The sequence below is a fragment of the Alligator sinensis genome, unplaced genomic scaffold (assembly GCF_000455745.1).
Source record: "Alligator sinensis unplaced genomic scaffold, ASM45574v1 scaffold72_1, whole genome shotgun sequence".
In the NCBI taxonomy this organism is placed as follows: domain Eukaryota; kingdom Metazoa; phylum Chordata; order Crocodylia; family Alligatoridae; genus Alligator; species Alligator sinensis.
The window spans coordinates 267787-280598 of NW_005842547.1; the positions used below are offsets into that span (position 1 = coordinate 267787).

A 12812-nucleotide genomic window follows, 5' to 3' on the forward strand; every position below is an offset into this window, starting at 1 on the left:
ATGGTCCCTTCCCCCAGCACCCCCTTCCCTGCCCCTTAGTACTTACCAGCTCAGAATGGCTGCAGCTCCCTGCTGCAGCCACCGGGGACTGGCTAAATCATCAAAGCTCTCCAAATCTTTGCCAAAGATTTGGAGATATTTAAATCAATTTGGACCTTTAAATTGGTCCCCTGATTCAATTCAGATTTGGCCACCGAATTGGGCTGAATCTTCTCCAAATTGAATCACCACCTGAAGCTTTGCACAGCTCTAACAATAAGTGGGGTTTTTTTGCTTGCCGGTTGTCCTTGTAAAGGAGATTTTTGTGATGAATTATTCATCTTTTTCTTCTAAAATATATTTGTTGTTGTTATTAGTCTGTATTGAACGTAGTCAATAATTTTCTCGGAGGATAGGATACTCTGTCTTCTATTTTAAGATAAATATGAACTCTTTTTATTCTTTTTGATGTTTTTTCATTATCATATTTGCTAAGTCCTCTGTCAATAGGTTACCTACTAAAAACAAACAATTAGATATCTGTTCTCTTTTCTATTCACAATAAAGTACTGTGAAGAAATGAGTTGAACATTTGAATGACTAGCTGTAGTGCAAAACCTTCTTCAGGATAAACAGCTAGTAAACTATTCACATATTTATATTAGATGCTAATGCATTACAGTTGTCAGAGACATTTTGCATGCTGTAGTAATGTATTTTCTCTTTACCTTGGCCTTCTGTTTTACTTAAGTCTAAATAACAGTTTTTGGTGTACTCTTTCTTCAGTGAGAATCCTTTTTTCCCCCCAGGTTGACTGGCATGAATCTGCCTTCTCCGGTTATCAGCAGTAAGAACTGGTTACGACTCCATTTCACATCAGACAGTAACCACCGACGAAAAGGATTTAATGCCCAGTTCCAGGGTAAGAAATACACAATGTGTGGCACCTAAAATTCCTTTTTCCCTAGGTGTGAATAGAAGAGATTGCATTGGAAATTTATGTTTAGATACTGCAAACATTTTCAGTAAATGGTTGCCAGCTACTCTGCTGCACTTGAACGGAGTAGCAGCTGCTAACACTGTATAATAAAATACCTTTTTTTGGTGGGATGGAGGGTGGGGAAGGTGGACATTTTATGCTGCTTACTCCAAAGTAGTAACATTTCACATAAAACAAATCTCTAAGGCTCTCTTAGTATCATTATGCACCTTATATATCCAAGACATGTTCAGACCTTGAATACTGTGCCCAGTTCTGGTCCCCATACCTTTAAAAAGGATATAGAAGAACTAGAGAAGGTACAGAGAAGGGCAACAAGGATAATTAGAGGTATGGAGGAGTTTCCATATGAGAAGAGACTAAAAAGGCTAGTCCTATTCAGGTTATAAAACAGACATTCAAGCAGGGACATGATAAGGGTTTACAAAATACTAAATGTCAAAGAGAAAGTAAACAAGCATTTATTATTTACTGTCTCTCATAGAAGAACTAGGGGTCACAAAATTTAAACTAATAGGGTGCGTCCAGACAAGCGTGCATGTGCACTTTGTGGCACCTCAAAGGCGCACTCATCTGGATGCATCCATAGCGAGTAACTTTAAAACTAACAAAAAAGTTCTTTTTCACAAAGTGGCAACGTCTACACAAGATGCTGATTGAGCAGTTGTTACTGTATAGTCATTTAGTACTTGCATACATGAGTACTAAATGACTGTGTTGTAACCAGAGTTACTGTGCAGTAGCATCCCCAAATGGCTTTTTGGTGATGCTGACTATGCGTTAGCTTGTTATTTCTGCACAGTAGCATTGTGTCATGCTTTGTGCCACACAATGGTACTGTGCAGTCTGTCTCATGTGGATGTGGTCAGTGTGTAATTAAAGTGTGGCATCAGATGTTGTGGAAGCTGACAGTTCAGCTTCAACAAGGGACTGGAGAAATTACTGGAGGAAAAAGGCATCAGTAGCTATTGACTATTGGAGTTACGGACAGCCTCTGAATTAGAACTCCCTAGATTTTAAATGTTGGAGGCTTCAAGTGAGAAAGAAACAGTGTTGGGGAGCGGGGCGGACGGGAGGGAGATGACAGAGGGTACTGGGCAAAATAGACTGATGGTCTGATCCAGTACATGGCAGTTCTTATGTTCTTACATGAGTTTTCCCTTTCTTCATAAATTGAGTTATTTTAGTTCCTTGCTTTAAAAACATGAGTAGAATGCAACTTGCAAAAAGCTACTCTGAACACAGACTGCTCTACTCTAAATGTTCTCCTCCATTGCTCAAAAGCAAGCTCTGTCCTGCAGGCTATATTCATTATTCAGCATTTTAATCCCACCCCAACCTAATATAAAGCACATTTCAGAGTTCTGAACAGATCTGCATATGCACCTTTATTAGAAAAGAAGAGGGTGTCAATGCAACTGTCACTTTTTGTTTATGTCCAACTGGATATTCATCAAAATGCAATTTTTCTAAAATGGGATCTTTATTGATTTTTGTACTTGATAAATCATCACTCAAAATCAATGGCTTAGTAATTAAATTGGAAAGAAAACAAAAGACTATCCTGTGAGTCACGAATACAGATGAAGTAGGAACCTCAAGCCCTTTGTTACACAAGCCATTTGTTACTCCGTTTTTCCACAGATAGTTCCTTCAGCTTCCTACAATGATTAAACTCTTTAATAGCTTATGGAACATTTTTACATTCCACAGTAGGATCAGCATCCATTTGTGAGTTTCAAATACACTATATTGTGTGCAGTCTTCTAATGACTATATGCCGCATGAAAAATAAAACCAACTGAACTTACTTGAAACAATATTTATTGTGAGTGTACCGTTAAAATGATTATAAACATATGCTGTATTTCTTTTTCTTTAACTGAAAAATGCAAATAATAGTTCCCAGGCACTTTAAAAATGGCTTTGGTAAAAATTAGGTACTTAGAGTTTATGTAGTTTATTGAGATTGCAGTGATGCTGCTGCTGGTACCTGAGAACTGAAGTGCACCATGCATATAGCATTCTATCCTTGATCCTGTTATTCAGTAGTTGTAAGGCAGAATCATTCTGCCCACCCACCAGGAAATTAAGGATCTATAGAACAGTCAGGGTGGGGTTCTGGCAGAATAATGAGGTAACATATATATGGGGGGGGTGGCATCTAGAAGAATTATAAATTATATACATTACAATTTTACACGATGGAATTACATTATGACGGAAAGCCTAAATGGGCACGCCCCAATGAGTATGCACGTGCACATGCACAAATATGTGCCACTGCTTTTTGTTCCAGAGCATACCCTTGCACACATGCTCCAGAGTGGGGAAAAATTACCCAGGTGGGATAGGGAAGGCTGTGCTGGCCCCATCAGCCCTACCTGGGGTCCTGGGGACCTCCGTGGATAACAGCAGTGCCAAGCTGCTGTTTCTGGAGATGCTGCTGCCGTTTCTGGCAGCTGCTGTTTCTGGCGGCTCACAGTGCTGCTGCATGTGCCATGCTGGGTTTTTTTAGTGGCAGTTTTTCCACAAACAGATACTCCCCTCAGCTTCCTACAAATTAGCAGTGCAGTGAATGAGTGCATGTGTGCTGTGTGCAGCTCCTCAACAACTTTAAGGGGCCCCAAACCACACATGCACACTTATCTGGATGTGCCCAATGAGACTATAAGGTTTGTGATGCTCTCTATACACCTGAAATTTTGTTTGGATACCAGCATAAAACGTCACTCTTAAGGAAAAGTGCACACAAATGACAAAATGAAATGGCTTAATACATGGCAAATTCTCCTTTTCAGTTACAAACCATAATTTGTACCAAGTTTTTTACCATAAAGGCTTATGTATCATTGCTGTATTATGTATGAACACATTTCAATTCAGTGAATTTTAGCTATGCAGAATGTATTAATATATGTCAACAGCAAGTAAATGAATACTTACATTAGACTAATATAAGTTAAGTGTTATTTACTAGAAAATTTCCATTCACCACTAAATATAGACTTAAATCACAGTATTATTTAATATTCAGTTAATCAAACAGCTGTACTAATTCTTCATGTTGTCTTTGTATTTGTTATACTACACTAAATAACAGTGTTAAAATATTTTATTATAGGCAGAGCTTGCAGTTATGCCTGTAACTAAGAATGCCTAATGCTTTCCATTATAAGGTCTTTTATTTAGCTGTGTATAACTGCCACACTTCAACCATTTGACCTGAGCTTTTTCATTCTAGCTAACTCAGGCTGAATACTTGTTTGGATCATATAAGCAAAAAATAAATGCAAGCGTCTTCGGGGAAAGGCAGAGAGGGGCAAACTTAATTTAGATTATCATGTTACAGCCCTAGCTAAATTTCCTGTTGCAGTAGGACAGTGGGCAGTTGCATTAGATCCAGCCTATAACACATCTTTCCACACTGACAGAATCTGAACCATTTCTCAGACCAGATGTTCATACATGTTCTAGGGTAAAGACTCCCTGAATAACATCCCTGACTGATTATGGGCCCAGCTGCCTTCAGCCACAAGACCAGCATTGACCTGTCCTACTCTTTATTTACAGTTAAACCCTTTCTAAAGCCTACTTAATACTTAAAGCAAATATCATAGTAGCTTTTAAACGGATTTCTTAATTATACACACTTTACTGACAGAAAACACATGAGCTACAGCTCTAAGCACAAATAGCACACATCTGCACTAAAGAAACTCCATATGTTTCCTCATCTTGTTTGTTTTTGGGCGACCCCTTTCAGAAGTCCAGGACCTTTACTCATCCCACTGCTCCTGCTTAGTGTTCTCTTTCTGTTTTGTGGAAAGAATATGTCTTTTATATTGTATCCATAACCATTTTTCATCTTACTATATTTGGACTCTCCATGGTAAAATTCTTGAGCGGAACTGTGGTTTCAAACCCTTTGAAGAATGCCAATAGCTCTACCAGGTAATGGGTGCATGAAGACATTAAAAAACAAAACAAACAAACAAACAAAAAAAAATGCTTTACTGGAAGAAGCAATGCATTCCTTCGACTTGGCTCCACAGCATGTGTATAGATCGGGTGCTTCAGTGGGACTTTTTGGTGCTTTTAGCTAAAGCTGATTCAATGTCTGATCTATACAGATGTTGGGTGAGCCGGGCCCAACTAATGCATTGCCTTGTCTGGGCATGTGCTGGGCACAGCACGGGAGTGTGTTGAGTTTCAAGTAAAGCAACAGTTCTCTGAGGACGTCTACGTCCACTCCTTCCCCTACCGGGCAGCAGAGAGGGCCGTGGTCAGCCTAGCTAACTTCCTGCTGGGCCAGGCCAAGATGGCCACCCTGAAGAGCCAGCGAAACCGGCTCGCCGGGACCGGGATGGTCGACGCCCTGCAGCTCTTCCGCCTGCTGGTGCGGGCCCATCTCTCGCTCGAGTTTGAGCACGCGGTCCTGCGGCGGACGGTGGCCACCTTCAAGGAACACTGGGCCCCCCAGGGTCTTTCTTTCTTTCTTTCTTTCTTTCTTTCTTTCTTTCTTTCTTTCTTTCTTTCTTTCTTTCTTTCTTTCTTTCTTTCTTTCTTTCTTTCTTTCTTTCTTTCTTTCTTTCTTTCTTTCTTTCTTTCTTTCTTTCTTTCTTTCTTTCTTTCTTTCTTTCTTTCTTTCTTTCTTTCTTTCTTTCTTTCTTTCTTTCTTTCTTTCTTTCTTTCTTTCTTTCTTTCTTTCTTTCTTTCTTTCTTTCTTTCTTTCTTTCTTTCTTTCTTTCTTTCTTTCTTTCTTTCTTTCTTTCTTTCTTTCTTTCTTTCTTTCTTTCTTTCTTTCTTTCTTTCTTTCTTTCTTTCTTTCTTTCTTTCTTTCTTTCTTTCTTTCTTTTTTAACATCTGCAAGCAGCCACTGTTTCTACCAGTAGTCTGCATTTCCTTTCTGGGTAAAGCTAGTCAGTGGCTGATGGATGTTGATGACCCTCATATCACTTTGCTACATGCAGGGTTGTGCTAGTAAGCAGATGATCAGATTTGTTAGTATGCAACTGTACTGGTATTTACAAAAATCAAAACAAAGAGAACAACCACCACTTTAAGGATATGATAGTCCCTAAACTGTCACAGCCTGTGTGTTTAAGGATTGTATCATAATACATATTACAAAAATCTATGTGAAGGTTTGTTTTTTACACACACAAACGTCTGTCTAAGGTACATGCCATATGCCTCAAAACTGAAATGTAATTCGTAAGCAGTCTTCTTTTGAAATTTTAGTACTATGAACAAGTTTTTTGTAGAATGAACTATAATCACTTTTATGGGAGAACAAGCATATAATAACAAATTATAAACTTAATGGACCTAAACAAGCAGCCTGATCAAAAACTAAGCTGTACAGACTTAATTCAGTTTTAGATGGTTGAAAGAGTGATTAAAGGAGATTAAAGTGCTATTGTTGCAATGCTATTTTGGACTATCTTTGCAAGCAAAAGATTTAATCTTAAGATTTTAGGTTTACTCAATATTGCTTCCAAGAAATAACAGTCTTCAAGCTAATTGAAAATGAAATGGTACCTATCATTGCTTACGTTTTTGAGACTCAAGTTTCAGCTCCAGGTTAAAATTGGTCACTTGGGAATTCCTGTACTACTAAATTTGCCTTTGTTTGAGTTTGTTACATTTCTACACTAAGAAAAGTAATCCTATTTAACATTTAATAATGGTAACATACCACCAATACCACACTTATTTCACATAACTGACTACCTAAATATGAGATTGCTTAAATTGTTCCTTCACAAAAACAATGGTGGGAAAGAACAGGGAGGCATAGTAGGACAGTAACAACACAAGTAACTTCAACACCAGGGTTGGATATTACACATAAACCAGTTTAAGTGATCAGAAAATGGATTAAACGTGTAACAGACCAGATGTTCAGTGCACATAAACCTGTTTGAAAATGGCTGAAACCAGTTTGAGATAAATCTGGTTGAATGTAGCATCAGACTTAACTGATTTGGTGCCAAGCGGTTTATGCAATATCTGTCCAAGACCCCTTGCTGGTTTAAGATAAACCAGACTCCCCCAGTATCTTGGCATGCTTTCTGGCTGGGTGGGGCTCTGTGCTCCACAGCAGGGCTGGCCCCTCCCCTCCCCTCCCCTCCCCTCCGCTGCCTCGCTGGAATTTGGCAGTCTCTGCAGGCATCTGCCTGGCTTCAGCACCACTCCCCCCACACACACTCTAAGCAGGCATTCCCCTGTCCCTCACAGACACCTCAACATTAGGTAGCAGACCACATGCTGGCTATAGTCCCTGCTGTGGGAGACGACAGAGGCAAACAGGCTTTTTGGAGCTATTCAACAGGTAGCTTAATGTCCTTCCTTAGAAAATCTGTTTAAGAGCTGTTTGCTCCCCCTCACCATTCCCTGATAAGCAGGAATTCCTCCCTCCCCTCTACTTTGCATTGAAGGTATCTGTGTATTAGCTAGCAGACCACGTGCTATGTCCATGCTGAATCAACAGATAGCTGGGAACATCTCTCTGTTTTCTTAATGGGGCAATAAACACTGAGATAAGAGTGATAAACACTGTTATCAGCTCCCCCCTCCGCCCAGCTTGCTTTCCTATCAGTTTGTTGCAGACTGTATACAGAAGCAGGAAGGGAGAGTGAAAAGCACCATGTCTTCAACAGATGCATGCACTGTATTCCACCTCAGAGTGCTAGCCCAGGGCTGCAGGCTGGCAACACTTCTGACCGTTCAGCAGTAAGCGAGGAAAAGCCTGGGACTGCAGGAAGGGTGGGGGTTCACACCCCTCACTAATCAGAGGCCTGCTGGAGCCTGGCCATGCTCTCTCCCCTTCCCTGCCAGCTCAGCACTATGGAAGGGTAGGGAGGGCTGCTCTAGTGCCCCCCAGCTTCCAGCCTGATCCACTGCAGACATGTGCCTGAATTTCCTCAGTCCAGAGGCATTGTCTGTATGGTTGGAAACCACTTCAGCCTAGCCAGGTTAAACTAACCTGCGAAGGTTGAAACAATTCAGGCTTTTTGAATGTCTGTAGAGACCCCAGGTCAGTATACAAACTGATAAATGGGGGGTCCATCTTTAAGCCCCTGTGCATCCCACTTTTTGGAAGACTACCTTAACCTTGAGCTGCATGGTCATCCTCTCACTTCTCTTGCCCAGTTAATATTTAATTGGATACACAAACAGCTTCTTTGGCACAGCTTGTGAGGGGAGGGTATGGTCCCCCCTCACTAAATCAGTGCAATTTTGGTAATCTAGACTGATTTTTCTTCACCTGTAAACATTCTGGTAAATTTGGCCCAGGGTTATGAATAGATATGGTATCTATCCCTTTTGTGGGAGAACAATCATATAATAACAAAGTATAAACTTAATGGGCTTATGCCAAACCCTATTTTTTGTGACCTACTATTTATGAGAAAAAAATGTATCAGTGTTTGTGATATGCATAATTTTATTAGAGGGAGTTAAATTCAAATATTTGCTCATAACCAAGCAAGACTCGAATGTGGTTCTCACATATCTCAGCTAAGTGTGCTTATTGCACCACTAGATATTCAGAGTTGGGATATTGGTTTACCATTCTCTCATTTTGACCAGGAAACCAATTCTGAATCTGAGCAAACATTTGGATGGAAAACTGTTCAGTTGAAAAATTCCAAACCAACTGCATCTTTAGGCTCTGATACTTAGTTTATGCCTGGTGACAACAAATATGATAATGAGAGAGGCTGCATTATCCTTTTTCCAACAAAATATGCTTGTGTAGGAACTTCGAAAAAATACTTTGCTCATTACCCACCATTGGTACTCAGACTGGTTAATAAAAGGCTGGGCCAGAGTTAGGGCATGAGGGAGAATCCATGGTCTTCTCACCCTGGAACATGGCACAATATGTGAAATCTCTCTGGGGGTAAAATTCTCACCCCACAGAATCCTCAATAGTTTGAGCATGATTAGGATTTCACACCAGAGACCATTTTATAATCTTCATCTCTTGTGGGAAAAGGGCAATAGATTTCTCTCTCTTGTTCCAACAACACCTCACATTGACTGACCCAGGTTGGCATACAAAAAGGCCCTGGAGAAATGTACATTTAATATCACAGGAAATGCATATCTATTACACAGGTTCTGCTCTCTGAAAATCCACCCTTTTTCTCATAATATATTTTTATATTATGCCAAGTGTGCCAATAAATCCTTAATAGTTGCTAAGTTAAGATTATTTTTTCTTGATACATGATTTGGCATCTTAACTGATCAAGTCTTATTGTGGTCCCTTGAGTACTATAGAGAGAAGATGAACATGTCTCCACACATACATGGAGTAGGCTCAAAACTCACTTCCCCCCTTCCTATACTAATGATGGAAGGTGGCAAGATTTAGCTAAATGCTAAGATAGTGTGTGTATGCAGCCACATGTCTACAACATCCACAGATCAACTGTACCAATATTTTTCACTGTAATATAAGGTAGTACATATATGTTACTATTCTTCTATTCTTTCTCTCTTGGAATTGTTTATACTAGTGAATTCATTTCCCCCCACCGACTTACTTCTTTCTGGTCGTTGACATGATTAAAAGTCTGCATGTTGTCTAATTTAGAACATGAAGACACTCTGGAGTTACCTTTTCATTTTAAAAGTGATGAATGTACATCAAAATGCAAGTTTTCATTTAGAAGCAAAAGGAACTGTTGCATTTTTATGTATTTATTTTATTTTAAAACAAAGGCTAAAGAGTTATACCACTTAGTGTATTATTCAACTTTAGAGGGTTTTGATTGAAATACTGTATTATCTGGTCAGTTAGGACATACCCAGATGAGTGCACACATGTGTTTTCCCCAGGGACAAACAGTAGTGGCACATGGTTGTGCTACTGCTACTTTTCCCCAGAAAACACCCGTGTGTGCGCGCTCTGGCAAGTTGCCCTGGGTAGGCTAACAGAGGCTGAGGCCAGCACTTGGGCTGACTCCAGAAGCCTTACCTGGGGTTCTGGGGACCCCTGTGGCTCCAGCAGAAGCAATATTGCAGCAGAAAGCCTGGCCAGCAGCCATAGCATGGCTCTAGCCATCCAGGCTCTAGTATCGGATGGTGCACACTGCTGCCATGTGCACCACCGTGCTTTTTCCTAGCATAGATTTTTTTGACACCAGGATTTCCTAGTATCAAAATGTCTTCCTCCCCCTGCACTGCAAATTAGCAGTGCAGGGAATGCCTGCATGTGTGGTTTGTGGGTCTGCAGTGGGTCTGCAGTGCCTGCATTTGTGGATCTGCAGTGCCACAAAGCATACATGCATGCTCATCTGGATGTGCCCATAGAGGAGAGAGAGGTTCAAAGAACTATTACATTTTTTGAACATTACACCCCAGAAATTCTCTCCCTAGTCTTTTTGACTACCTTGAATAATTCAGACTTTAAGAAATAGATAATCCTATATTTAAACAATGAATATGGGGGGGGGGGGTTCCCATGCATACCCCACCATAACTACACCCTCCTCCACACAGAATCATGCACCCCACAAATAGCACACCCCACACCTCTCTCCACATGCACCCCCCACACACCTGTGGGTCTCTGATGGAAGCCCCGCTCACTACTACCCATCCACACCCCACCACACACATGCACCCACCCCCACACACCCTAGAAGCCCCCCATACCCACACACACCCCGACACCCTCCTCCACACCCCACATATGCTCACACACCCCCAAGCCCCAACCCCCCACCACATCCTTCCACACCCCCCACAATATACAAGAGTAAGATTTCATTTTAAGCTATTATGCAATCAACTGTATATACATGATGCAAACACACCTAAATCAGGACAAAAAAATATTTTAAAAATAAAAATTTTAATGTTATTGTACATGTCAGATTTTTAGTGTATAATTTGTTGGGTTTTTTTGGTTCCAAGATGACAAACCCCCTTTCCAAAAGGAGTAATTCCAGGGCAAGGGCAGGGACTTCTGGTGATGAAGGTCAGGGGTTAGGTGGCAGGACTTATAGTACCAAGATGGCAACCAGGGAACAGGGCAACTGTCAAGGGGCGGGGCCACCTTTGCAGCCCTTGACAGCTCACCAAAACTCGTGAAGTGGCCCTCCAGCTGAAATAATTGCCTGCCCCTGAGTTAGGTGATTTAAAAAACCCAGTGATTGTCAGCTTTTAGATGCACAAATACCTCTAAAAACTTGGCTTTGATTCCATTCTGTTATTTTTCTGCTGCTGTTTCTACTTCTGTTTGTGGGGAAAATCAAGTTTATAACCATCTGCAAATGCTAATTAACATGTTTAACTGCTGTTCCTCAAAGATTTGAAAAAGCTGCATGTAACAAAAAGGAGACTTGAAACTAATATATTGCTATCTTGTTGTTAACTTCTATGTAGATCCAGTTTTGATGCAGATGACAAAGAATGTTATTATTATTCAGAGCACTTCTATTCAAGGCAGTTTGAATTAATCTTTCAATTAAGTTATCAGAAAACAGTATATCACATTTTTAACTAAATCTAGTCATTTTTCACATTTGTCTTCTAAGATTTAGTAGCCAACACTGATAATTAAGCACGAGAACCTTAGGTATTAGAAGCAGAAAAAGATTGATTCGTTCATTTTATAATTCTCCCTACCATTTTATGATAATGGGGTAGATTATTTCTGCTTCCACTATCTACCATGTGCTTTCATTTTTTTGCCATACTACTTTCTTTAATATTTTCACCACTTGAGATTAAAATTAATTTACTAGGTGTTGAATAGCTGTATTACCCTTCTCTCTCTCTCTCTCTTTTCTTATTTTACAAATTGGTACTTCATTTTTTTTTTTTAATTCTACTTGTGTCTTTTCAAAAAGGACTATTAGCACTTAGTAAATTCATTAGCTAAGTTACTCAGACCATAGGGCACCTATCATGTGGACTTGAATAATGTACTATTTAGTTTCTTGCCTGAATCAATGACTGCATTGCCACTGTCTTTATTACATGCACATCCACCCTTCTTTACTTCTCCATACACTTCCCTCCCCCTTTTTATTGTTAATCTTTTCACACTGGGAATCTCTTCCCTACTGTGACACTGTAATGTTACGTTTCCCAAACCCTGAGGTTGGCTAACTGAGTGTATAACCAAGACTTTTTTTCCCCTTTAAAAATAGGAGTCTTTCCTGATTTCAGTGTGAGCTGTTGTGTGCTCAGCACCATTTAAAAAAAAAAGACTACTCATTTAAGTGCCTAAAGATAGATTTAGGAAGTGTTGTTTTCTTGCTGGTTTTTCTTTTTTCTTTTTTTTAATCTTGGCTGAAGTGCTAAAATTACCCTTCTAGTGCACTCATTAAAAGATACAAGCATCCCAATTCTTTATTTCTGTTTTGTATTTCTCCCTTTTAATTTGATTCAGTCTATATTTGCCTTTTTCACTGAGCCTCAGGTTCTTGGTTATCAGCTGAATACAGTTAAGTATTTTGTGGAGAGATGTTTCAGCTGGTGGTAGGATCAGCATTCACATCATGTCATATCGTTTCTCAAAGAATATTTATTCATTAAGTTAATAATCTTCCTTCCATTAATGATAAGATACTTGATATGACTGGTGATGTCTGGATGCCTCAAATTTAGGTGCCCAATTTGACATACTCTAATACAAACTGACTTTTTCTTTTTTTAGATATTGTTACCAACCATTTTCTAAAAATCTTTCCTTTTGAGTCTTCGGTTGAGAACTTAATACTTATCATATTAAAATAATTATTCATGAACATCTTGTCTTGGATTTATCTATTTTTATTGCTTAATTTGTGAGTAAAAAAAATCA

At 39.7% G+C, this 12812-nt stretch overlaps 1 protein-coding gene across 1 annotated transcript in view; it reads left to right on the forward strand.

Moving 5' to 3' along the window:
- LOC102386534 (CUB and sushi domain-containing protein 1) overlaps positions 1 to 12812 on the forward strand; it is a 796348-nt gene that overhangs the window by 4681 nt on the left and 778855 nt on the right. The window contains exon 2 of the mRNA XM_006032113.1: positions 789 to 901. Within this exon, the coding sequence (XP_006032175.1) occupies positions 789 to 901 (113 nt within the window). The remainder of the gene's footprint in view (positions 1 to 788; positions 902 to 12812) is intronic.